General features: G+C 46.2%; 1 protein-coding gene across 2 annotated transcripts in view; it reads right to left on the bottom strand.

Annotated features, from left to right (window-relative positions):
• The window catches only part of PSS1 (phosphatidyl serine synthase family protein), a 118317-nt gene that overhangs the window by 54376 nt on the left and 36226 nt on the right, over window positions 1-27715 (bottom strand). For both annotated transcript variants that reach the window (XM_086486234.1, XM_086486232.1), the window contains exons 3-10: window positions 24889-24948; window positions 24705-24795; window positions 24567-24621; window positions 24406-24485; window positions 15584-15700; window positions 14638-14722; window positions 14370-14461; window positions 13645-13898 (exon numbers count right to left, since the gene is read on the bottom strand). In XM_086486234.1, the coding sequence (XP_086342360.1) occupies window positions 13645-13898; window positions 14370-14461; window positions 14638-14722; window positions 15584-15700; window positions 24406-24485; window positions 24567-24621; window positions 24705-24795; window positions 24889-24948 (834 nt within the window). The remainder of the gene's footprint in view (window positions 1-13644; window positions 13899-14369; window positions 14462-14637; window positions 14723-15583; window positions 15701-24405; window positions 24486-24566; window positions 24622-24704; window positions 24796-24888; window positions 24949-27715) is intronic.

Here is a 27715-nt window from a genome sequence, read left to right as displayed (position 1 = left end):
CCTGCATCTTCTCCTGACTCTGACACACACATCAAGTGTTATGGTCATGTAAAGGGTCAGCGTTTTATTATATTGTTTGATCCAGGCAGTATGCTTGATGTGATTAGCCCCCCTTTTGTTGAGAGAGCCCGCCTTGAGGTTAATCAAAAATCTCCTCTCGAGGTTTCTACCTTCGCTCCTGGTATGGACTCTCTCATCACGAAAGAGTGCCTTGATGTGATGTTTATCGTTCAAGAAGCTTCTTTCAGTAGGAAATTCCTTGTGTCTCCTCTCAGAATGTGATATGATTTTGGGCATAAGATGGTTTCGTGAACTCAATCCTCTCATTGATTGGGAGGCTAACACTCTCACTTTATATGCCAAAACTAATTCCCCCCCTCATCATTCTTGCTGAGGAGGGCTTGCATTCTTTGCCTCTCATCTCACATGTGCAGGTCAAGCGTGAGTTACGACGAGAAGCACAAGCGGCATTCATCTATGATGCTCCAGCAGAGCATTCAAGTTTCAGCTAAGTATTCAGAGTTGTTTACGAAGTTTAAACATCTCTTTTTGTAGGATGATCTTCCACCTCGTCTCCCACCCGAGCGACCGGAGGACCATCGCATCGAGCTTATAGAGGGAGCACAACCTGTCAGTAAGGCTCCCTATCAATTGAACAAGACACAGGAGGAAGAGTTAGAGCGACAACTCACGGAGTTGGTGGCTAGAGGATTCATACGCCCTAGTGTAAGTCCTTTTGCTGCTCCTATTTTGTTTGTTCGCAAGAAGGATGGTTCGTCTCGTTTGTGTGTTGATTACAAGGCTTTGAACAAGATGACCGTCAAGAAAAAGTTTTCGATGCCTCGCATTGAGTATATCCTCGATAGGCTCAATGGGGCAAAGGTTTTCAGCAAGGTCGATCTCAAAAGTGGATACCATCAGGTACGGGTATTCAAAGGCGACATTTTCAAGACCGCTTTTCGCACCGAGCGAGGGCAATGGGAGTATATTGTTATGCCTTTTGGATTGACAGGTGCCGTGGGTACATTCAATCGTCTCATGATAGGTCGTTTCGGTGATATGGTCAGTGTATGTGTGTTCATCTTTTTAGATGATATTCTCATTTTTTCTGCATCGTGGGAACAACATGAAAGAGATGTTGAAAGGGTACTAACTCGTTTGGACGAGTGTCAGTTGTACATTGCAGCTAAGAAGTCTGAATATTTTCTTACTGAAGTCACTTATCTAGGTTACTGCAGAAGGCGTCAAGCTAGATCCCGCGAAGGTGGGGCAGGTTCGTAATTGGGAATTGCCCAATAGTGCATATGATGTGCGTTCTTTTCTTGGTTTATGTCAAGCATATAGTTCGCACATAGAGAATTTTGCACGCATTGCTGCACCTATGACTGATGTTTTGAAAGGGGTAAAGACTCGCCGTCAACGCGTAGATTTGCTCGAGGCAGCCATTGAGGCTTTCGCAGCTCTCAAGGTTGCGGTGACAGAAGCACCGTGTCTTATCCTTGCCTCTTGGGATGATCCCTTTGAGGTATGGACGGATGCGAGCAATGTCACCATAGGCGTTGTGCTTCAGCAGCATGGTCATCCAGTAGCTTTCCTTAACCGGAAGCTCCATAGTGCGGAAAAGAATTATTCAATTTATGATAAAGAACTTTTGTATGTTATTCACTCTCTTCAGCATTGGAAGCATTTTCTATATGGTAGAGAGTTTACATTTCGCACAGATCATCAAGCCCTCAAGTGGCTCCAATCTATGCCTAGTGCACATTGGAGTGATCGCCAAGCGAGGTGGTCACAATTTTTTGAGCAATTTGGAGGTCTGATTGAGTATGTGCCTGGAAAAGCTAACCCTGTTGCAGATGGGTTGAGTCGCAAAGGACAGATTTTGGCTCTTAAGTCAAGAACCACATTTTCTATTCACGGTGAGTCTTTTGACAGCATGAAGAATCAATATGCGGATTCCGAGTTTGGTAAGCATTGGTTGCAGGCTCTTGCTTCCCAAGGACCCAGCAACTATCTCATTCATCATGGACTGTTGTTTTTTCGTCAACGTTTATGTGTGTTGCCCTCTCTCAGGCCAACCATATTGCATGATGCACATGATTCTCTCACGGGTTGGCACAGGGGAATGAACACCACATTGGAAAAAATTGAAAGATTCTTTTATTGGCCTAAAATGCGAAAGGATGTGTTTCGTTATGTCACACAGTGCACTATATGTCAAAAAGTAAAAGCTTCTCGGGGTAAGCAGCAAGGCCTCTTGCTTCCGCTGCCTATTCCCAATGGACCTTTTCAGGATATTTCTATGGATTTTGTAACTAACCTACCACCAAGTTTACATTCAGGGAACACTCAATGTTTAGCATTCTACGGTTTGGAAGGCTGAAAATCTTGACAAAAACGCTAATATGCTGTTGTTTCTGAGGCTGAAAAACGCTGCTTATCTGATGCTGAAAACGCTGTTGAATCTGCTGTCCTTAAGGCTGAAAACGCTGGTAGTTGGCAGCCTGTAGTGATGGTGAAAAACGCTAGGTGTTGGGGAAGCAATGCGGTCCAAAAGTTTGCTGAAAACGCCAAGCAAGATGGGGGTTGGCGATGAGCAAAACGCTAGGGCTGATGGGGTGATGGGGTCGCCAAGGAAAGCTTGGAGAGTCTGCTGAGAGAGGGGAGTACCTATTGCCAAAGGCCTGTTGTGCTCTTTGCTCATCTGCCAAAGAGTGCTAGCTTTGGTTTGCTTATATATTTTCTTATATATATACCTTCATAAGTTCAGAATAGTCTGAACTCACGAATAGTAAGAGGGAATAAAGCAATCATAAAACTATAAACGCAAGGGACACAAGAAAAGAAAAGAACAACAAAAACAAACAAACAAACAAACAAACTAAATCACTTTGTTTGCTACGAAACAAAACTAGATAAAACAAAACATTATTAACTTAAAAATGTTTTTAGAAAAGGCATGTGTAAAATAAGTTGACGCAACTTACTTGGCTTAAAACAAGTACTCAACTTTAAGCAAAAAAAGGATAAGACATCTTAAAAACTTAATCCTAGAAATCAAACTTCACACAACTTCTTCTAACGGAACACATTCTTACGTCCTCAAGTAAGCTAAATACAAAATCGAAAAATGAATACTACTACAAACCTACGAAGAGCAAAGAACCAAACTTGACAATATGTGATCTCAACTTCGCTGCTTGTCCAAACAGGAAGAATAAGATTATCACCTTTATCATGCATAGCTTGGACAACAGCTATGACATCCCTACTCACGTCGTCAGTGCCCAAGAGTAGGTGCAGGTTTATATAGAGGTCATTCATGCTTTGAACGTACTCTACAAAACCAACGAGCTGAGTTTCTATCACCCTCCGGAGGTGATGGGCATACTCAGCCAAGATAAAGGCTAGCATTTGTCAAGCTATAGTAAAAATACTAGAAGCGCTAAAGATCAAAACAACAACATAAGGCGTTATTAAGTCAAACAATAAGTGGGCTTTTTAGCTCCCCACTTCTATTGAATTTACTATTGATTATCTTGAACATTCCAAAGGAAGAAACATTAAAAATAAACTTACTACGATGCAAAAATGAACGAACGTTTTTCATGATTCTTTTGAATGAGTATCCTTTTTCAACTAGTAAAGAAACAAGATGGCAAGATTGAACAACAAAAGTAGATTTACTAGAAAAAAGACGAGAAAATCTAAATAGTTGAGAGCAAATGACACCATACTTAGCTAAAAGAGAAATGTTCGAAGAAACGTGAGACATACGGATGATTTTTAGATTGGCATATTCTGGTTCAAGGCGCTTATCATAGATATCTACTTCTAATCCCAAGGGAGTCTGAAAAATCTTAAGGTCTAAAAAGGCACAACAATCACTATTTGTGGTACAGTTAAGTTCACAAAACTCCTTGGGATAAATTCCTCCGCCTACAGAACTCGAATTCAAGTACATAAAATCTTGCAGAAGGAACGTCAAGGACAAAAAGATCATCTATAAAGCGTCTTACATTGCATAACTTGTGCAAAAATATTGGGCAAGTGTTAGCAAGGACAAGACGCTCCATAAAATCAAACTCATAAGTAAAAAGATAGAAATTAGCAAGAAAAACAGCACAATCAATGCCCATAGGGATACCAATTGTTTGCTTGAAAAGAGAGTCACCGATGGTTATATATAAATTGTCCAAAAGAAAATCTAACCAAGATATGATGTCAATGTCATCTACAGTCCCGGTGAATCTCTTTCTTCCTTTGTCTATATCTATATTCTTATTTTTCAGCCATAAGAAGTCAAAGTTCAAGGCTGACTTTTCTACTAGCAATACCTTGTACCTATCCTTCTCAAGTTTGTACGCAAAAACTTTTGAAATAAGAGACTTGACTCTAAATTTAAGGTCCTCCAAATTTAGCTTTAAGGTCCTCCAAATTTAGCTTCGTGTATAGCGTTGTAAAGTCAAAAGTTTGGAGACATAAACGAGAAGATTTCTCCGTAAGGCTTCTTGAAGAGTTCAAAAACTTTAAAACAGGAATCACACCTACTGAATCATTTAAAATCCAACTTGAATCGGTAGGTAAGTCTGCTTCCTTTAGCATATTTTTCAACAATCCATGGTCTCATTGGCTAAACAGGACCAAGCTTGGGCTATCATGACCAAGGAAATGCTTGATGCAGTAAAATTGGGATCGAAAGGGGGAAAGTGGAAGGGGGTTGTGATGCACAACAAACTTCTCGCTCCGAAGTGGTCTTATCTTAGATCTGGTGGACTCTCAGGGGAACTGATGAGGAAGTGCAAAAGAGCAACTGAGGTTTTGGAATGCGGGGAAGCAACCAGATACTTTAAGAACTCCATTTTGCACTCGTCCCCTTGGCTCTCTAAAATATTTTTTTACCCAAATTGCCCTACCTACTCTTGTTTGAAAGTCACTTAAATTAATAAGTGAAAAAATGTCAAAAATAGGAAAAATAGGCTAAATGCACTGGAAAAATCTCCTAACTGATTCTAATGGATTCTGATGGGAATACTTATGATAATGATGTGTGCAACGAGAGGATATGCATCTATGCTAAGTGACTGGGCATGCACGGTCTACGAATAGACTCACAAAAAGTGCCATATTACTTCTAATCTAGACTGACTGGACTTGACGAAAACCCTGTTATGGTGTAGCTTCTCCACGGACACATAGGGTTGGATGTGTCACGTGACACTGCGCTCCCCTACGCCCCCCCTCTCCCCCTTCTCCCTCGAGCTCCAGTGCTCCCACATCTCCTCCCGCTCTATCCCCGCAGCCATCCCAAGGGGTAGGACCTTCCTCGACTGCTAGGAGATCTCTTAACAAATGCTTTCGCCACGAGTCGCTTGGCAAGAGAGGGACAACCTTTCTTTGACCCCCTCTTCCGGTGCAGACTTCCCCCTTTGCAACAGTTCCTCGTGGTCTGACGAGCTTCGACATTCGACGTCGTTGGGATTTCTTTACCTACGACTTTACACGGTTTCTCGGCGACCCCTCACCAGACCTTGAGGCAGCTTGCTTCAGAGTTCATGTACTGTTCCTTGCAGCTAGGGGGATAGGTGCTAGGGGCCTGGACTCGGTGGTTAGCTTCTCTTTTTTCCCCTATGCAGTAGGGACCAGTCTGAGTGGACTCTCGACTCAGTGTTGGAGTGGCTACAGACACAGGCCCTAGAGTTCTCTCATCACATGAGAGACCTAGGGGTTACAGACTTGGTTCAGACTCTGTGGCCTTTGGCCAAGTTCTCTGTGACACCTCCAGACTCAACAGGATGTAGACACATTGTGGTTCATTTCTTTGTTGACAAGCAAAGCCCGCCATGTTATGTACATATACATCAGGACTCCTGGTTAGAAGAGGTTGCTCTACGCACAGCTCGTTCTACATGGGCTTGGGCTAGACATCTTTGCAGTCACGCCTATCTCGTGACACTCGGATGCAGATTACTCCCCATCCAAGCCTGCCTCGAAGATAGCACGGTTAGCTGTAGCTGCAGCATTAGTTCTTTCTTGCTCCCCATGAAGATCGTCTCATGGAACGTGTAGGGATTAGGTGGGCCTAGTTTCAACGTCAGAGGGGCCGACTGCGTAAGGAGCTGCCTTGTGGGAGGAGAGATTGACCTTCTTATGCTACAGGAGCATCACCTGTGTGAGGGCTGCATTAGACGTTGTGGTTAGCTTTTGCATGGACTATATGAGACTTTTTGTTCAGCTACGTTTGGACCTGGTGGCATCCAGGGAGGGGTATGTATGACTATTGCAGACTCTTGGCAGCAGGCCATTGTGGACAGAGGTATTATTATGCCTGGCAGGGCTCGATGGATTACTATGCAGGCTCAGGGGTGCCTCTTGGGTTTCCTGAACATCTATGCGCCCAATGTGACGAGTGCGCTACAGAGTTTTTATCTCACATTGTAGAGTCTCTACCACAGGCAGAGCAATGGTACATTGGAGGTGACTTCAACATGTTGGAGAACCCTCTGACACGATTGGAGGTAGCCACACCACAGTGCATGGAGTTGAGTTGGCAGCTTGGGAGAGGTTATGGATGACTCTACGGGTTTCAGATGTGTGGCAGCATTCTAGCTTTGTGAGGCCCCCAAACAGCCAGGCCAAAGACCAGCCTACCCACAAAGAATAAATCAAGAGACACCAAGACCTGCATTGGGACCCTGTTATAAGTGTGGAGGTGACCATTTGATAAATGTTTGTCCACACACAAAAATCATTAGAATAAATGCATATTGCACAAAGTGTGGTGTCACTCACTTCATTGAGGATTGTTCAAAGAATCCCAACAAAGTGCAAAAGACGCTCGGACCGCAGAGTGGGAGGAGTGAATCTATCTCGGATAGATCGCTTCTACACTAGCCACCATTTTTGTGATTTGGGTGGGACAGTTTGCATTCTGGCTGGAACTTCTTTTTCGGACCATGCACCAGTGATTCTCATAATACATATTGACAGATAGACAAAGGAGGGGAAGAACGATGCTCCGCATCCCAAAGAGGGTCTTGTTGGACTCTACGCTAAGAGAGCGAGTGAAGACTCTTTGGACAGAGGGCTTAGAGCAGGACTCTCCTGCTGACAGAGTGGCCTTTGGACTTGCTCAGCTTAGCCGACTATTTCTCCAGGAGTCTACGGCCCGCCTGGCTGCAACGAGAGAGGAGGAGCAACGGCTCCGACAAGGCATTGCTTCCTTGAAGAGGATGCAGGAGCAGCATCCAAACAATCCCTGGTTGGAGGAGCAATTGCAGTAGGCTCGCCAGGAGCTTGCCAGCACAGAGGAGAGACGCCACGAGATTGCTTTTCATCGACAAGCATCGTACTGGACCCAGGTGGGTGACAGAGTGACAGGGGCTTTCTTTGAGACAGTGGGGCCTCAACATGCGCACGCCAGGGTCAGCCAGTTGAGAAGGCCTGACTGGTCTGTTGCTTCAGAGCCAAAGGACATGCGTGCAATTGCTACTGACTTTTACCGTGACCTACTGTCTGCAAAGCCTCAGTCAGAGCGTCGAGATGCATGCAAAGAGCAGGTGTGGGCACATATGCCTTGTCTTGTGACCGAGGAGATGCGCCAGAGGTTTGAGCTGCCTCTTCAGCTAGAGGAGCTACACGCGGCCCTTAGAGCACTTCCCCGTGGTAGCTGTCTAGGTGAGGATAGTTTGAGTCCCAGCTTTTTCTTGGAGTACTGGGACTTGCTTGGCTCAGATCTCTGCAGCGCTTTTCAATACATCCTCCACACAAGAGAGATGCCTGACAGCATGAGTGAGGGCCTGATTTACCTCATTCCTAACGAGGGTGGCTCCTTGGATGCAATTCGACAGTGGCGGCCCATCACCATCCTCAACTCATCCTACAAAATTCTTGCCAAGGCTCTGAGTTTGAAGTTACAGCCACTTCTGAAGAGCATTATACATGGGACACAGACAGGTTTTGTCAAGGAGCGTAGTATCGTTGACAACATATACCTAGATGAATCCAGGATAAGCCCAGATTCACCCTTGAAGGAAAGTGGAAGGTATAGACCCATGGTAGTCACCCACAAGACAATATAACCATCAGCTTCATCATGCATAGTATCGACTAAATACCACGACATCCCCACTAACGTGGTCAGTGCCCAATAGTGGGTGTAGAACTAGGTACTAACATATGCTCCCCAACACAACACACAACACACGCACACACATATGAGCATACATCAACGCAAAGTTCAACGTACTGAGTTTCTATCATGACTCCAGAGATCAAGGGCAGACTCAACCATAATGAAGCCTAGCACTCAAAGAAGCATTAAATCGGAAAAATTAGCACAAAAATGAGGTAGTTGATAGGGCATACGCACCACAAAAGATAGAAAGAATTAGCACAATATCAACTGGTCGTAACTCGGACGAAAACTTCACAATATGAAGTCTGCATGTCCGCAATACGACTAAAAAATATACCTAGATGAATCCAGGATAAGCCCAGATTCACCCTTGAAGGAAAGTGCAAGGTATAGACCCATGGTAGTCACCCACAAGACAATATAACCATCAGCTTCATCATGCATAGTATCGACTCAATACCACGACATCCCCACTAACGTCGTCAGTGCCCAATAGTCGGTGTAGAACTAGGTACTAACATATTCTTCCCAACACCACACAACACACGCACACACATATGAGCATACATCAACACAAAGTTCAACATACCGAGTTTCTGTCATGACTCCGGAGAAGCCTAGCACTCAAAGAAGCATTAAATCGTAAAAATTAGCACAAAAATGAGGTAGTTGATAGGGCATACGCACCACAAAAGATAGAAAGAATTAGCACAATATCAACTGGTCGTAACTCGGACGAAAACTTCACAATATGAAGTCAGCATGTCCGCAATACGACTAAAACATCTTTACTTTTTGGGAGGCTTTTGCCCTCGTGCGTCTCTGTGGTGAGGATCTGGTGATACTTCTTCTCGATTTTGAGAAGGCCTACGATAAAGTTGACTAGGACTTTTTGGAAGGCACTCTTCGCAGATGGGCTTCTCAGATGCTTGGATCAGAGGTGTGTCAGCTCTTTACAGACAGGCACACAGTCAGGTACTTCTGTTAGGCGGTAGAGGTGATCATTTCATGTTCACACGTTCAGTCAAACAGGGCTGCCCTCTTGCCCCCTTCCTCTTTTTGTTCTATGCTGAGGCGATGAGCAGGTTTTTGGTTTCAGAGCAGGTTGGTCTACGTGGCTTAGCACTCCCTATTCGGGGAGATGAGCTATTGGATGCTGAGTTTGCACACGACTCAGCCTTGTACCTAGATGGTCAGGAGGCCAGCCTTCACAGGCGTGAGCAGGCTCTTGAGACCTTTTGTTGTGCATCAGGCGCACTGATCAATTGGAGAAAGACAGTGGCTTTCTCGGTTGGTAGTGCTCCTACGCCTGACTGGCTGCCAAGCGAGGGTTTCAGATGGGTTCCCCCAGGGACTGCAGTTCAATACTTGGGCTGTCAGGTTGTCTCCTAAGCAGCAGATAGCTCCCCTCCTCCTGTCCATCAGAAGGAAGTTGCTACATTGGAGCTCCGCACGACTTTCTCCGGTAGGCAGAGTTGTAGTGGCCAACCAGGTGTTGTTGGCTACTATATTATACATCACTTCTTGTTGGATTTTTTCGAGTTCCTGCATCAGCCAGGTAGAGAGGCTGATCGAGAACTTCCTTTGGTCAGGGCGAAACACTCCGATAGCCTGGGCCAAAGTAGCATGGCAGGTCATCACTCTTCCGTGTTCTGAGGGACGTCTGCGAATCATAGACCTAGCATAGCAGAGCAGAGCCCTTCTAGGGAAGTTTGTCGTCAGAGGACTTCTTCCAGGGGAGGAACCATATAACCGGCCTGTACAACGTAGAGGGCGGTACTATTTCAATTACCTGTTAACTTTACACAGAGCACTGAGAAGGGAAGAGAACACAGTTGCGTCCAGCGACTAGAATGTCACTGCGCACACGAGACCGACACCCTGTAGGCCCCAAAGACTGGCGCCCCTTTCGGTATTTCTTTATTCAAATTAAGGTAGACGATCCAACCACTTAGCACAAGCTTTCACAAAGCTGTCCAAACCTGGCGAGGGCTTAAAACACAGGTTTTCGACCTGATTTTGGTAGCATAACAGCGCAAAAACCCCTGTAGGTCAAAAGCACCTGTCTAGGACGGATTCCCTCGCTATCTGGAAGCTTTCAGGTGAGATGTCACAGAAATTCAACGGGCTGTATTCCCTATTTTTCACTGCCGGGTGCCCAAAAGCCTGTACACGCATCCCAAGGCTCTCACGAGGCTCCCCCGGGGTTTCCTTGCAGTTTAGGTGCGAAACCCTAAACCTGCAGAAAAACACAGCAGGCTGTAATTCGTTGTTTCAGATCGTTTTTAGCGGAGCGAACACGCCTACGCGTGTCCCAAGGGCTCCCGCACGCAATGGGATAGTTCCCTTGTGAATTCGACGAGTTTTCACGCGAGAAAACTCTCCGAACTCGCAATCTTTTGCGATGGAATTGTGCGTACCTGTGGGAGATTAGCAATTAGCTAATCCGGTTCCTGTTCGGAAGGCTCTTGCCTTGGAAACGCGCATAAACCCCCAGAACTGTACATGTTTATCTGAGTAGCCCAACTAGTGGGGCATTACCATATGTGCCAAAGGGGGGAGAGAGATGCACGAGAGCAAGTCATCGCGCTACATGAGACAGAGGAGAAGACAAGCTTTCCATTAAAGCTGTAGACCTGCAGCCACTACTCACACACACACTATAGGTCACTTGTGTTCAAAAATCAGCCTTCTCTCTCAAATTGGGCGTCCCCTCTTCATGCTGGAAGTGGCAAAACTGCCTGGAGCTGCCATGTGTCCAGTTTTCCCCTTTTGAGATAATTCTCTAGTTCCCACTAACTTATAAAGTTATAAGTGACTTTCCGAGTGGCCCAGACTTCATTTGGCGCACACAAGCTTCCATACTCATCAGAATTCAGTGCTAACTGGCCCGACCAGTCCCAAACTGACCGACCCAGACTCCCGCTGTGAGAAACCTATTCGGCCGCAGCCGTTTCACACTGGCCATGCAATGTCCACTTGCACCTTTTCAAGGGTTCCGAGGAAAACAAGTAAAAATAAAAATAAATAAAAATATCTAGTACTTATTTACGAAAGGCAACAGGAAAAATACACCTCCTGGTGACAGGAGGCGCCCTGGAAGGAGTTTTTGCTTCTGCGGCTTAGTGCTAGGGTGCCTCAGGCTGGAGGCCCCTGGCGACCTTCGACCAGATGGATTTTCACAGAGATGGGCAGAGTTGGTCTGAGCAAGAGACTGGAGGACCGCTTCGCTGTGAGTATGCTACGCTCCTGGGAGCAGCTACGGAGAGGCCTGGAGTAGCGTCAACCTAATTGCACGGAGGAGCGCTTGAGACAGCCCCTTGTTTGGAACCCCATGGTTAGCACTCAAAGAGTGCCACTTGGTTGGTAGTAGGCCTCATGTTTCTTGCGGTCCCATGGCAGAGGGTCCAGCACGCACTTTAGGTGACTGGCTACAATTCTAAGGCTTGTCAGAAGAGCTTCTGGGCATCCACCTTCAGGGCATGAGAGGGGTGCAGAGCATGTGTTAGGACATCATAGAGGCAGTACGAGCTGAGTGGCTCACACCTCTCAAGTCTGCAGCGCCCAAATAGATGGAGACCTTCACTCGACTGGAGGTTCTCATCGCAGTTCGGGCTTGCTCAAAGACTATACCCTCCCTGTTTTTCGAGCTACAAGGTGAGGGACGCTTACACCGAGTTTCCGTAGAGGCCCCATGAGTGGCAGAGTGCTGTTTTCAGAGGATCCGAGTTGTGGGCATCTGCAGGCGGACTTGTGTCATAGATCCTGAATCAGCAACTCTTGCGACTGGTCACTGTAGGTTGTGGGCTTGGGAGAGCTATCCACTGGCACGAATGCAGTGGGTTCCTGGAGAGTGGTTTTGGAGGGATCCCTTCTCCTCACCAGACCATCCAAGTGTCCCTTTCTTTCAGCACATTGTTCGATTGGGACATCACATACTGGCAGCACGGAGAGAGGCTCGTCCCGCTGCAGCACTTCATTGGCAAGAGGAGGGTCTCACAGCTGAGTTCTTGTCAGCTTTTTGGGAGAGGTTGTGGGACTCCAGACAGCCGAGGCGAGTCACTTTGTTCCAGTGGCTGGTTGCACATCTAGCTACAGCAGTTGGGAGCTGGCTAGTACATAGTGGTCTCTGGGCAGCATGCGCAGCTTGTGACCATCTTGTGGAGAGCCAATGTCACTGTCTTTGGGACTGTCCTTTGGCACAGCAGGTTTGGCTTCGTGTTCTTTGGCTGATGCCAGCTCTTTCTACAACACGACAGTACACTTGGGGGGCAGCTGTTTGGTCCTCTCTCACGGGCCCGGCACTTCAGTTTGAGCTATCCTCCACCAACAGGATGATTGTGATGCAAGGGGGTCGACCTACACTCTAGCCTGCTACAGAGCTTACTCCACAAGAGTGGTGCAGTGAGAGAGAGGAGTGTTGGGAGCTCATCTCTGCGGCCTGACACTCTGGTTTATCTGGCGGGCCCGCTGCTTCCGCATCTTTGATGCTCGCCCCGTACCACCAGCAGAGACACTCCGGGATCGTTGGCTAGAGCTGATCCATACTCTCAGAGAACAGTTTGAGAGACTTCAGGGCAGCTCCGACCGCATGCGGGAGTGGAGAGAGGCTTTCCTTCGACTCTGGCGCCCTGGGCCTTTCTCTCCACCATGGTCCAGGGAGTGCTCAGATGGCAGTATTTTCCACCTGTGTGGCTTTTCCCTCCTCCCATCTCTTGATTTAGCCTCATTGTACATATGTTGTTTTTTCATTGGGAGAGTCTGTCCCTCACGATTGTTGTAGTCTTCTTTGTAGAGGTGGTTGTAGCCCTATGGGCAGTTTCATTAACTAATAGAAGGATCTTTATCTCGAAAAAACAAAGAGAGAGAGAGAGAGAGAGAGAGAGAGAGAGAATTTACCTGTGCACCTCTCTCTGCAACTTGCAATTTCTCTGCAGTGAAGAGTTTCTGCACCTAGTGTTCAAACATCTTCAAATTGTGGCCTAAAAACTGCTTGCCTAAGTGTAGCAAAACCCTCAGCCACGCTCCAAGTCGGTCAAATTTTATAAAAAAATAACAGCACCGTACGGTACGGATCCGTACAGAACGGCCGTACGGTACGGATGCAAAATTATGGGAGCGTGTCAATGCTCAATCCGATCATTTAACATCCTCAATAGTACACCATCTGTCATCAGTCACATCCCATTGCTGAAGGACGCGAGTTAATTTGGGATCGGCTTTCATCTTTATATGGTCGAGTCTCTCCGATAAAGCGGATAGCTTTGGAGGTGCACTTGAGGAGCATCGATGCCTGATATCTCATCTTCTACAAACCAAAATGGCATTTGAGACAAAGTTTGATGCAACCTCATCATGTCTTAATGGACAAAAGGAACTAAAAGAAGAATCCTAGCTGCAAGTGAATGAGGAATCGAATCTCACACAAAAGCTCAACTGATATCTTATTGCTCTTTTCATCTATTAATATAAGTTAATGAACAGATTTGCATGAGAGAGAGAGAGACCTGTCTTGGAGATAAGCATTGTATTCTCGAATTGCTGGGTTAGCTATTAGCCACCAGACAACCAACCTATATGTGTTCAAGGGATTTGAAGGAGGAACCCACAAGCAGTACTTGAGGAAAAACGCGTTAAGTTCAACTGTCAGTATAATGATGACGAGGCCAAGAACCTGGACAAAGCGCAAGGGACCTGACAAAAGCTCCCACTCATCTTTATCCCAATAAGCTGGTGTGAATTGACTGAGGGATCGTTTGACCTGATACAGAACCCGAGAAAATAAGGACCCTCTATAAAAGTCAAGCCAGAAGAAATAATCAACTACGTTCGAGTTCGAGAACAAAACTCAGTAACGTAACATTCTTTTTACCACACGTGACTATATTCATAATGAAGCACAAACTACCACAGGACAAGCATTGATAAGTACAGATACGTATAACTATATTCATAAAAATGTACAAAAAGCCAAAGTACAAGCATCAATTGCAGGACACTACTTAGTAATTTTAGTTGTGAGATACTATAACAGGTGTAAAGAGCCAACTACAAGCATCAACTGCAGGATTAGTGAGATACTATAAAACGAGAAGTTTAAATGTTCATAACACCCCAAGCAACTATTCAAAATAGTGATAACAGGAAATTCTAGGTCGCTGTAACTTTCTGGGAAGTAAATTTTTTTCATTGTAAAAAGAAAAGAGTAACAAACTAGGCACTGTGCACATACCTTGCCAAGAATGTTGGGCTGAAGACTTAATCCCACCCACTCGTAAGTTTTCCCATCAAAATAACGAACAGTCTTCATGCCTGCCCAAATGCCTTCAAAAAAGCGAAAGCATGAAACAGTTAGAGGCACCAGGGAACCTTCAGGAGGTTGCACTACAACTTGTGTCTCCATCAAGCTCGCTAACTTTGTGTTTATATCACCCAATTAAAAGAAATTAGCTCCTGACTTGCCAAACTATGAGCACAACTCTTGTGATTCTGCGACTTACCTAACCAATTGCAAATCAATACGTCAAGAATAATACTGTCCCACCAACACTCATTAAAATTAGGCAGCATATGTCTGAAGGTGACCTGCATCAAGCATAAGACACATTATGAAGGTTGTTTCAAGTCTCTACTTACACTACTTGAGTCCTCCCAGCTCTACAGCCTGTTATATGACTTAGAGCCTAAGGTGCACACAACCCATAAATCACACACTCTTAACATTTCTACATGCACTAAATTACATCACTGTTTCACATAGCCTCGCCTCCAATTGCATAGATACAACACTAGTTTTCTATGTGGAAACCCTAGCAATTCTCCATCAACACGATTTCATGGAAGTGTTAGCACTTCCATAGTCAAGCCCACACAGTTACTAGAGGAGAGAAAACCCTAATTGGCACCCTCACACACTCAAAATAAGGATGCAAGACACACTACACTAATGCACCATAGAGAAACTACTTCTTCATAGGGGCTAAGGGATATGTTGGAAGTCTTCTCTCTCTAGCCTTGCTAGATCTATGGGCCCTGTAAATAAACGATAGTTGGAAGCTTTCTCAAGACAGGTGATGTATAATTTATCTTTTTTGGGTCCTTGCAACTAGATGTAATATCTAGTGTAGGCTTTTGTTCTTTTTTGCATCCTAGGTGTGTAAGATAGTATTGAGTAAAAAGGTTTTTGAGGTCTACAAGTGAGGAAGTGTTATAAACCTTCTTGTCTATTATAATCACCTTTGCAAGCTCTAATAGGTCTTCAATAGCTTCAATCGGGATAAGTGGTCTAGAGTTAATATAGTTGAGGCCTTTTTCCAATGCTGCTATTACTGGCTACAAAATCTGGCCACATTTTTCATAAAGGTCGTGCTCGGTCATGGAATAGTTACATACAAAAACTGTTCTAGAAAAGACTTGCTAGTGATGAGAAATAGTTAAGTGAGTTACCTCCATCATCTCAAACCCAATTGACAAAATCCACAAGACTGCACCATTTCGAATCATTATGGCTTTGCCCCACCAACCAAGAGCATGGGCTATCACAAATTCATCCAGCACGGTTTCCTGCAAAAATGGTGTGCAAAAATGGTGTCAGCTGCACTTTCAGTAACCAAGTCTAGAAGCATACATCATTAAAATTACTTTCACTCCAACGATTTTAACATTAGAGCAACAGGTTTTGGGGATAAATGTTTAAATTTCGAAACTCTGCATTTTATCTCTTGATATCTGTAGCACGGATAATGTGTCGTGCTCTCTACAATGGGTGGTCCTCAGTGCAATGTGCATGACAATCTCACTCAAACAGACTAAACAGAAAGGGAACAATAGACATCAACAGAGCTCATGAAGACACAACAGCAGACCAGAACATATGACTCGACTATCTCAAAGACTGATACAGACTCTGGCGTGGCAGCACACTCAGCTCCAGCCCAGGACTCACAAGTACAATGGGGGTGTCGAGGCTTAGATGTGCCGGGATGGTGAAGACGTGCTTTGTGTATAGACTCTTTTCGGACGACTACGTGAAGATGTGTAGAAGATGATGATGTGAAGGAAGATGAAGATAATGACCCAACGGCCCATAAATGTCAGCCACCTAAGCCAATCTCCAAAGTGAGTGGTGGTGGTGACCTGGCCACGATGTCCACTAGACCACCATCTGTATCCTGCCACGTGTCTCTGCCCAGCCCAGCCCACGAAGTCCGTCCAGTATGAACAAAGTCCGTCCAGTGTGAACCAGACCAAACCAACTATACTAACTGAGTGTCCTATGAAAGTGACACTGTAGCCTGCTACAGGTTGCCCGCCACAAGACCGCTCACCATCTCGGTGAGAGGAAATATTGAAAAAACTGTGAAAGAAAACCATTAGGTACTGCATCTGTACATCTTTCTTAAAGAAGGTTCTAGGCCCAAAAGTGGAGTTTAAACACACTGCACTTCTTGCAAACGTTTTAAGCCTTTGAATAAGCGCGACTCAGTATGATTGCATAATCCAAGAATCCCAATTGGCAAAACAGAATAAAGCTCCACAGCAAGGAGATATTCGGTTTGGATCCAGTGCATCTTTATCCTCCATAACCTTAGTGAGACGAAAATGACCGGTCCATCCTTGCAGATGAACCTTGCAACACTTTTTGAACAGCATTCCTCTTTAATGAGAGATACCCATAAGGTGTAGTAACACCGCAAATAAGATTAAGCTCCATAGTGATGGCAAAACAAAAAGCATTAAGAGCAACAGGATGGCAACCAGGTGAATTCTTGAAAGCCACATGGAAACAGTCAAAAGCTCTGCTGTGATCCGATTACAAGAAGCTGCTTGCTCTCCTCTTTGTGTCACTAGCCCGAGGAATCAAGGGAACAAGGCCCAAGGCCCACTTGATTGCTAAATTACAGGAGGTCTCCGGCTCCTCATCCGAAGGGGCGAGGTGGCCCTGGTGAGAAAAGGGAGCGAGGGATCGGCAAGAGGGCGAGGGGTAAGGGGAGTAGGGCGAGGGGTGGTGAGGTGGGCGAGGAGCCTGGGTAGGGGAGAGGGAATGTGAGGGGGAGGGTAGGGACGAGGGAGGGTGAGAGGGAGGGCAGGGGAGAGAGGGGGAGGGTAGGGGCGAGGGTAAGTGAGGGGAGGGTAGGGAGGAGGAGGAGGGGGAGGGTAGGGACGAGAGGGGGTGGGTAGGGGCGAGAGGGGGAGGGTAGGGGCGAGGGTAAGTGAGGGGGCTGGGTAGGGGCGAGGGGGGAGGGGGTGGGTAGGGACGAGAGGGGGAGGGTAGGGGCGAGGAGGGGAGGGGAGGGGGAGGGTAGGGGCGAGAGGGTGTGGGTAGGGGATGGGTAGGGGGAGGGGGAGGGGGAGGGGGGGTGGGTAGGGGCGAGGGGAAGTGAGGGGGTGGGTAGGGGCGAGGGCGAGGGGGAGGGACTAGGGGCGAGGGGTGGTGAGGGGGCGAGGGCGAGTGGGTAAGGGGCGAGGGGCGGGGACAAGGGCAAGTGGGTAGGGGGCGAGAGGGATAGACAAGGGGGGGGTGAGGGGGAGGGAAGGGGGCGAGGGCAGGGAGGGGGTGGGGTGAATAGGGCGAGAGCTGGGGCAATGGGACGAGCGTGAGTAGGGGGACGAGGAGTGGCGGGGGATGATGGAGCTACTCTCCTCCACCAGCCTGCATTTACCGTTTAAGCTTTAAGCTTCTTGCTACAATCTGCAGCTTTAGAAGCGGCCTGTGAGTTAAACTGAGCTTCACCATCGCTTACCGTTATTGATTGCAACCCAAAGTCAATATGAGAAAAGATATGCCAAGGCGACACCGCCCTACCGCACAGGCGATCATCATGCTTGTCCCTGTGGAAAGCGACAATTTCATCTGTTGAACGATAGAATGCAGGAACCGGCACCAAGGGAGGATTCTGTAGGAGCAGGCACCAGTGGAGGAGGGCCTGCCGCCAAGAGCCTACAGCAGTAGGGAACAACATTGGGGAGAACATTAGTGCCTGCTCTCTATTGTTTTGGTGACTCTCCTGTAGATGATTGGAACAACAATGTTCGGCGCTCTTGATGATCTCTTTGCCACAATTGTGAACACTAAGGATGCGGGCATTCTGATTGTGGGTAAGGTCGAGGGGGTAAGGGTAGATAGGTACAAGTAAGGAGTAGACAGCTATCATGATCTTGGAATTCATCTTGCAGGACGGGCTCTGAGAAGGGAGTTTGCTAGACACAGAGGAGAGCTTTCTTCTGGTCGAAGAAGAAAGAGACACCAAAGGGGTTGATGTTTGAGGGGGAGTGAACTCTTGTAGAGGAGATTTCTTCCTGCTTCTATGCTGCTTCAAAGGCTCAGGTGGCTCATTAAGTTTAGTAACTATGGAAACATTTGAAAAGGGTGTACCATCAGGCAAAGAGTGAATAGAGACTCCATAACAAGGCATAGACTTGGTAGCATCCAACCACTCCAACAGACTCATCCGACCCGTCAGGTGGAGTAGGTTGTTCATGTTCAGGGTTGGTTTCCACTGACAAAGAAACTTGCTGCACCATGGGATCCATACCTCCTCCTAAGAGAATCGGTTGCATCGGGGAGCCAGAAGTATGTATCCACATTGCATCGTTTCCCCAATCGTGGAGTGCTTTAGTGTGTCGCAGCCATGGTCTTCCAATAAGCAAGGGAAATCCACCCTCAACCTGAGGAAGACGAACCACCACAAAATCCAAGTTAAAAGTAAAGTTTTGTACCTGCAGAGGCACATTTTCCACGATGCCCACTAGGTATACTGTCCGTTGGTCGGCCAATGTAACTGTGAAAGGAGCAGGGCGAGTAGGCTATAGACCTAGAGCTAACATAGTGAACTCGGGCATCAGGTTGATGCCAGAACCACCATCCACTATCACTCCTGAGAAATGCCGACCCAAAACGGACACTGTCAGGCGAGGGCTTCTATAATCAGTGAGTGGAGCAGCGGGATTGGATATCATATAGGACTCCGATGGTCGCACTGGCATTGGGAGGTGCCCGCCACAAGGACTTGCTCCGGGGTAAAGTCATTGAATAAAAGCAAGGGTATCACTTCTAAAACTTGCATCTAGCCGCAGCATGTCATAGAGGGACACTTGTTGGAAAGTGTTCTTCAAGACTGTCTCTGCTGTAAGCTTCTCTTTTTCTACCTGTTGTTCCTCTGGTACCTTGATCTTCTGTAGATCGGAAACTGCTTCCAAGAAAGCTTCATCAATATCTGAGAGCAAAGATTTGGATTCTTTCATGGCACTAGGGGATGGCTTGTTAACAGCTGCAGGCAAGGTATCCACTGGTGTGAGAATGTGTGGGGGAGTTGAACTTGATGGAATGCTAAGACTGAGAGCAGCTCTCTGAGCCCAGATGAGGACGCCCGATAGCTCCTCTGCCAACTGCGACGACTTATTTTGAGGGGTAACCACGTGGGTAGAAGGGGGCGGCTGAGAAACGGTGCTCACTGCTATCAAGTTGAGCTTGGGAACGGCAAACTCATTCTGGCTTTGACTTGAGTTCGAAGCCGTGGATGCACGAAGTTTAGGGCAATCCTTACTGTAGTGATGCTTCGTTTCAGGGCAATGACGGCAAGGAGGGGACCCTTCTGGCAGGGGGCATTTGCTTTGGTAATGCCCATATTCCCCGCATCTGTAGCACAAAATGGGCCGATTCAAAGGGCGAGTCGAAGGGCGAGGTGGTCCTTGCTCCTGGTGCATTGAGTTTGAGGTGGAGGCATAGAAGCTTTGAGGTGATGAGGGAGCAAGGTTATGATAAAAGCTTTGAGACGGAAAAGTACTTGGCATACCTTGCATAAGAGGGGCTGTCAGCAAAGGCGGCATATGGTGTGGATGGCCACAAGGAGAAACCATATTGGATGCAGGTGCTGGCCCTTGTTGAAGAGTAGGACCAAGACTTTGTTGTATTTGTCGCAATCCCTTGAGGTAGTAACAGTCCTTGTCCACATGTCCAGATTTTTCACAGAAGTTGCAATACACCCGAAGGGGGCATTCCTGTGGAGGGTACCTTGGAGAGCGGCATGAGCTACACCAAACCGTAGCCTTAGTCTCTTGCTGACCCTTGAGATCTTCTAGCTCGCGCTTGATCTGTTCCAATGCCTCGTGATGTGGAGGCGTCTCCTGTCTAAGAGAGAAGGACCTCTCCTCTTGAAGAGCTCGTTGTAACTTTAGGGCTTCCAGTTCCCTATGTAAAGAAGTTAAAGGATCAGAAGGACTTTCCAAAAACACAGAGGGGGTCTCTATGTGAGGGGGGTTGGAGAACAGCTTCCTAGCCCCCTCTATCCTCGTAGCAGCTGCGATGAACTCCTCTAGAGTGGCATCGGGTCGAAGACTCATAATTTTTGTTGAGAAGTTTTGGGAAGCGCCTTCTCTACCCACTTCTTAACCATAAATTCACCTGGTTGCTGGGGAAGCTTGGCAACCAAAGACTTGGTTTTCGTCATAAGTTCTGCAAAAGTCTCCTCTGGCTGGAGCACCATCTTGGCCAACTCATCCAACACCTTCTCCTGGCAGTCACCTGGCCTGAAAGCTGCACAGAGCTTTTGTCTTAAGGTCGCCCAAGTTCCAAAATGATTCTGTGCAAACTGGTTGTACCATTTGTCTGCTAAGCCATCCAAGGTGGATGGAAAGAGTACCAAATAAGCATCTTCCCTGTTAAGACCACGACCCCTACAGAGAGATACAAACCTCCTTGCATGGTCGTCAGCATCTTCTGAGGAGAGTCCTTTGAATATAGGGAACTTGATGTTTACCTTAGCCAAAACGCTAGCCAACGGCTCCATGGCCCCATGCTGAGCCTGTTGCTCTGTAGCCTGCTGTAGCAGAATAGGAGAGAGCTTTACTGGAGAAGGTGATCTGGAAGATGTGGAACCGGAGGGAGGAATGGGTGATGTCGTATGTGGAGGTATGGGTGATGAGGTTGATGGACTTCTAACAAGTTCCAAGGGTCGTCTTCTGTTGTAGTACTTCAGAGGACTCAAGAGTGCGCTTTGACGCTCGACTGACCGCCTTGTATGGGTCATGCACGGACCACCAAACCAACTAAGCTTTGGGCAAGAAAACCTTGAAGTGGCTGAAGACTGGTCTAGAATCTACTAGACCAGGCAAGTGACAAGACCAGGTTGGACCAGGGACAAGGAGGACTAGACCAGGGTCGAGGAGGTCTAGACCAGGGACGAGGACGGGTTGGACCAAGGCGAGAGATGACTAGGGCGAGAGAGGACTAGACCAGTTGGACCAGGCGAGAGGAGAACAATGCAAGGCAAGGTAGGTGAAGCTAGATAGACCCAACTAGCTTCAAGATTTGCACCTCACAGAGTGAGATTTCAGTTGAGGTCCCACCGTGATCGCCAAAATGAGACCACCTGTAGCGCGGATAATGTGTCGTGCTCTCTACAATGGGTGGTCCTCAGTGCAATGTGCGTGACAATCTCACTCAAACAGACTGAACAGAAAGGGAACAATAGACATCAAAACAGAGCTCACAAAGACACAACAGCAGACCAGAACATATGACTCGACTATCTCAAAGACTGATACAGACTCTGGCATGGCAGCACACTCAGCTCCAGCCCAGGACTCACAAGTACAATGGGGGTGTCGAGGCTCAGATGTGCCGGGATGGTGAAGACGTGTTGTGTATAGACTCTATCCGGACGACTACGTGAAGATGTGTAGAAGATGATGATGTGAAGAAGATGATGATAATGACCCAACGGCCCATAAATGTCAGCCACCTAAGCCAATCTCCAAAGTGAGTGGTGGTGGTGACCTGGCCACGATGTCCACTAGACCACCATCCGTATCCTGTCACGTGTCGCTGCCCAGCCCAGCCGAGAGAGTCCGTCCACTATGAACAGAGTCCGTCCAGTGTGAACCAGACCAGACCAACTGTACTAACTGAGTGTCCTGTGAAAGTGACACTGTAGCCTGCTACAATATCCATTGAGACATGATAATATTCTACCACATGTTTAGTCTGAAGAGTGTGGTAGTTCATATGCTTTTCGAAGACATTTGACCTTTAGAAGACTACAATAGAATCTTTTTAGCTTGCTCTCATCTCTCTTGATGTGAGTGTGTTTTTTTTTTTGCAAAAAAGGAGGGCTTGAACCCTTTGTATTACATGAGGCAGATTCGCCTATTTAAAACAGCAAATGGCCAAATTACAAGATACAACCAATGGTGAGAAAACCCCTCAAGATCTCCAAGACGTACAAAGCTGGGTGGGAAAACCGATGGATCAGCACAGGGAGAAAAGGAATGTGCAGACGAGATGAGAAAAAGGAAGTTGAAGAGACTTGTGACTCCAAGACAAGGCTGTATTAATCTGCCCAAGACTTCCTTCGGCCCTAGGAGATACAGGTTACAACACTGCTAAGACATTATACCCTAGTTGGTGTGCACCATTGATTAGCTGCGGAGAAGGTGCATGTGTGTGTGTGTGTGTGTGTGTGTGTGTGTGTGTGCGCTCACTCTCCACATTTCATGTTTTGTCTTGAAAATGTGAAAGCCCAAAGGCTTTTCTGAAGACATTTGACCTTTAGAGACCAAAATAAAATCTTTCTAGCTCTCTCATCTCTCTGAATAAGTGTGTGTCTACATGTGTACCCAATCTCCACATGACATGGTTGCATCATGTTGCAAGTCTCAAAACAAGTGATCTTATGAAGCATGTTACTACCCTCAAACAACTAATTAACCCCACCTCCCATCTTGAAAAGAACCTAAAGATTATATCTGACACAAAGAAGGGGTTGCTTGTCATTGGGATGTGTATTTTTCTTGTTGCCTTCTTTAAGTATGTACTACATATTTTTATTTATTTTATTTTTACTTTTTTTACCCGAAACCCTTGAAAAGGTGTAAGTGGACATTGCATGGCCAATGTGAAACGGTTGCGGCCGAATGGGTTTCTCACATCGAGAATCTAGGTCGGTCAGTCAGGAACTGGTCGGGCCAGTTAGCACTGAATTCTGATGAGTATGAAAGACTGTGCGCCAAAATGGAATTTGGGCCACTCGTCAAGTCACTGACAACTTTATAAGTTGCTGGGTACTAGGAAATTAAACCAAAGGGGCAAACTAGACACATGGCAATAGGAGAGCAACCTGAAGGTCACCTCAGCAAGAGGAGGTGCACGAGAGAGAGAGAGAGAGAGAGAGAGAGAGAGAGAGAGAGAGAGAGAGAGGGGGCTATTTTGAAGCTCATGAGTGAATTACAGAGTGTGTGTGAGTAGTGGGTGCAGGTTCACAACTTTAATGAAAAGCTTGCCTTCTCCCTTATCTCATGTAGCGCGATGATTTGCTCTCGTGCATCTCTCTCCCCTTTGCACATACCGTAATGCCCCACTAGTTGTCCTTCTTAGTTGACCATGTACAATTCTGAGGTTTTATGCACATTTGCCAAAGCAAGAGCCTTCTGAACAGGTATTGAATTAGCTAGTTGCTAATCCCCCACAGGTACGCACAATTCCATCGCGTAGGATTGCAAAAACAGAGAGTTTTCTCGCATAAAAACTCATCCGATTCAAAGAGAAACTGTCCCATTGTGTGCGGGAGCTCTTGGGACACGCGTAGACGTTTTCGCTCCGCGCAAGACAATCCAAAACAAAGAATTTCAACCTATTGTGTTTTTTTGCAGGTTTAGGGTTTCACACGAAAACACCAAGGGAGAGCCTCGGGAAGGTCGTGCGACGCTTACACAAGGCTTTGGGCACCTGGCAAAGACAAAACAGGAAATTACAGCACAGTGAAATTCTGTTACAACTCACCAGGAAGCTTCTAAATTGCGTCCTAGACATGTACTTTTGACCTACAAGGGTTTTGGCGTCGTTATGCTGCCGAAATTGGGTCAAAAACCTGCAAACTCAGCCCTCACCAGGTTTGAACAGCTTGTGAGAGTTTGATCTAAGTGTTCAGATCATCTAATTTCAATTAAATAAAGAAATACCGAAAGGGGCGCCAGTCTTTGGGGCCTACCGGGTGTCGGTCTTCTTGTGCACGGTGACATTCTAGCCGCTCGACGCATCTATGTTCTCTTTTCTTCTCAATGCTTTATGTAATGTGAACAGGTAATTGAATTAGTTCTGCCCTCTACTGTGTATAGGCCGGTTATACTGCTCATGTCAAACCTAGCCTTTTCAAGGAACCCACTTGTTGATAGACATAGCTAATCAACTCACTAGGATTAAGACTTCAGCAGTAAAATAATATTCTACATGTAGAGCAATAAAACAGCTCAGATTTTTAGAAAAATCATACATATAGGTTGATGAACCTGCTTTCTGTGTTCTCTGGAGTGTACAGTCGGCAATCAGATCCATAAGACTTCTCTGGAAGTTCTGCATTGTAGACTATGAATATGTTACTGCTCGCATACTTAGTGACAAAGTATATAGTGCCTGTCAAGGATGCACACCTACCAACTCCCAAATCTTTATGGAGGTATTTCATGAACTGGCGGGCATCATCTCGAGCCTGGCATAAGAAAAGGAGAATCACAGACCCACATATATAACAGATCACCTAACAGTACCTTTAAATTTAGAAAGCAGGAATACCTGAAACAGAATAAAAGAAAGAAACACCAGATAGACCACTGCAATTCCATGAACCAAACGCCATACAGATGGATGAGGCCGAATTAAAATCCTGAAATACAAAAAGTAGGTCAAAAGAAAAAAACAACTGAACTACATGTTCGTTAAGCTAGTAGAACGAAAAACTAGTGGAGTAATGGCTTACGTTGCTGGAGCCTGAAGTAGACAGTAGCCTAAGAAAACAGCAATCATAGCCCAAATGCCACTGAAAAATCCAACACCAATGATTTGCGGTATCAATCCCAATTCCTCAAAAGTCGACATCAGCTATATTCTTTCGAGAGACTAAGAATCAAACCTGCTTTGCCTTTCAATTATTGCTTGAGTTTATGATGGAAAAAGAAGAAATGACCCTTCTTAACTGATGCTGGAAGTTGTTTTTCTTTTTTGCTTTTCGGGCTGTTGGGGTGTGGGGGGTGTTCCAGAGAAAGAAAGACTTTATTAACATGTTGTAGAGGCCAAAGAGGACTGGCCTATGAGACAAAACCGTATACAAGGTGTGTGTGATATTCAGGTCTCGTAAGATCAACAAAAAAAGAGTCTCCGCTGAGGTGTCAAAGACAATGGATGGGTGTGTGTAGTACACAAGGCATAAGCTGGTGGGGAGTACATGAGGGCTGGATGGAACTCTAGTCTCGGTAGTACCCAATGCAAATCTAAATGTCTGGAAGATAACAAGAAGAAAATACATTCCTAGTCAGTTCCTCAATGGTATTGGGTAAGTGTAGTATGGTATACATAGGGGAGCCCTCAGTAATGCCTCACATGATAACAACAGGGCCAGCAATCCGCCTCTTCCATCTCTCCTAAAGGTGTCTCAGGTATTTGGCTCTCATGTCCTGAATTGGGTCTGTAACCAAGGGCTCTTGGTCATCTGCATGCTCTAATCTCCTTTGCTCCCTGCTTTACCATCGCACCCTGATGAGATGTCATCTAAGCAGCTAGAAGAACTAGGTGAGCCTAGTCTGCACTCTGTCTGACATGCTCTCTCTCACGTAATAGGTAGAAATTTCCACATTCTAAAATTTTTCATTTCTAGTACTCCCTTTTTATTTTATTTCAGAGCTATATAGAAACTCATTTTGTAGTCAAGCCTGTATTGTATTTAGTTCATTTATCATTGGGTGTCTATTCGAATTGCAACTCCTTAATCTTGTAGCAAGAAAAGTGTGTCGTGCTCTCTACAATGGGTGCTCCTCAGTGCAATATGTGCGAAACCTCACTCCAACACAAAGAAAACACGATAGAACAATGGGACGAGCAACTCAGAGACACAACAGACTCGAATTTCAATGGGTCTCACAGTACAAACTCTGGCTCGCAGCACACTCAGCTCCAAGCCCTTGCAAGACTCACAAGTACAATGGGGGTGTCGAGGCTCCAATGTGAAAGGAGAGTGCAAATGTGCGATACTAGACCCAAGACACGAGGCTTAAGACGCTAGACACTAGAAAGTAGATGAAGCCTGCGACGACTAGAACCAACTACACATACATACAATCATAAAGAGCCACCAACGGCTAGCAAAATATCCATGAGAGTCCAGCTACGTCTATCTCCAAATTGTGGTGATGGTGAACTGGTCACGGTGTCCACTAGACTACCACGCATGCCACCCATGTCACTCCCCAAGCGAGAGTCCATCCACTGTGAACCCAAGACCAATTGTAGCTGTCATTGCCTGTCCTCGCCAAAGGCTCCACCACCACCCACCCTCTCTCCCCTGGATAGTTAGGGGCAAGGCGTCCCCCCCCGGGGGGGGGGGTGTTTGCAGGTGCAGGGGCAAGTAGAGGGGTGGGTAGGGACTAGGTGAAAGAGGCTCGGGAAAAATTCCTTTTTGCAACTTCTAGTACAGATGCTTGGCATACTTCATTTGTGGCTTATACTCCACAGTCATTGTAGTTCTTGTGGGGTTTCAGATGGCAGTCCGGTCCTCCGCTAGAATGACTAGATAGATTTTATGTGGACACCTAGGCAGCATCTCATGGTGGGACAATTATGATTTGGCCTAGCATAGTACTCTCTGACCATGCCCCAGTTTCTTTGCGTTTGGGATGAGTGTTAGGTGCAACGGAAGTGATTGTTGAACTTTGCTCAAGATGAGTGCTCCGAACTGTGCTCAAGGGTTCCTTTTTACTTACGAAAGGGAGAGTCTTCCGTTCCTTTAGTGAGAGAATGCAAATGATAACAAACAAAGAGGGAAAACATTGTGAATGAAGGTACTGAGACTGAGAGATAGAGAGAGAAGAATACGACACCAGAAAAGTTGTCAAACCCTCCTCCAAGGGCCCCTCTCTCGATGGCGAGAGAAGTCTATGCTATTGATTGCACAAATCTAATACAAGGTGTTGATGCAAGTTCTTGATGCTATGATGCAATGAGGATTTGGGTCGGAGACGGCGGCGACGACGAGGACGACGGCTGGCTGAAAAACGCTGATTTCAGTGACACAAAACGCTGATCAGTCTGGCTGAAAGATGTACTATTCTAGCTTGGAAAACGCTGCAGTCCTGGCTGAATATCACCGCTGAAAACGCTGATGCAGTAAGTCTGAAAACGTTGACTTTATCTGCTGAAAAACGCTGGTACAACAGGGCTGAAAACGCTGGTTTTGTCTGCTGAAAACGCTGATGTATTTGCTGAAAAATGCGAGGTCTTGCTGAGGATTCTTGCTTGAGAAGAATGCTAGAGGACTTGCTGCAAGAGGTTGCATGTGCTCTCTTTCCTTCGGTTGCATGTGCTCTCTTTCCTTCTTCTGCTTCTACTGAGTGACTGTCAGTTTTCTTATATATTAACTTAGCAAATTTGCCCTACCCAGTTTCCCAACAAAGTCACTTATTAATAATAAGTGAAAAATGGCTAAAATAGGAAAAATAGGTTTTGTGTCCTGTAAAATGCTCATGATGGCTACTGATTGTAATGTTGATGATCATGTTGTGTGCAATTAGAGGATATGCAACTACTCTTAAGTG

This window comes from Adiantum capillus-veneris, chromosome 17 (genome assembly GCF_014529385.1).
Source record: "Adiantum capillus-veneris isolate H3 chromosome 17, ASM1452938v2, whole genome shotgun sequence".
Lineage (NCBI taxonomy): Eukaryota > Viridiplantae > Streptophyta > Polypodiopsida > Polypodiales > Pteridaceae > Adiantum > Adiantum capillus-veneris.
This window is presented reverse-complemented; position numbering and strand designations above follow the sequence as displayed.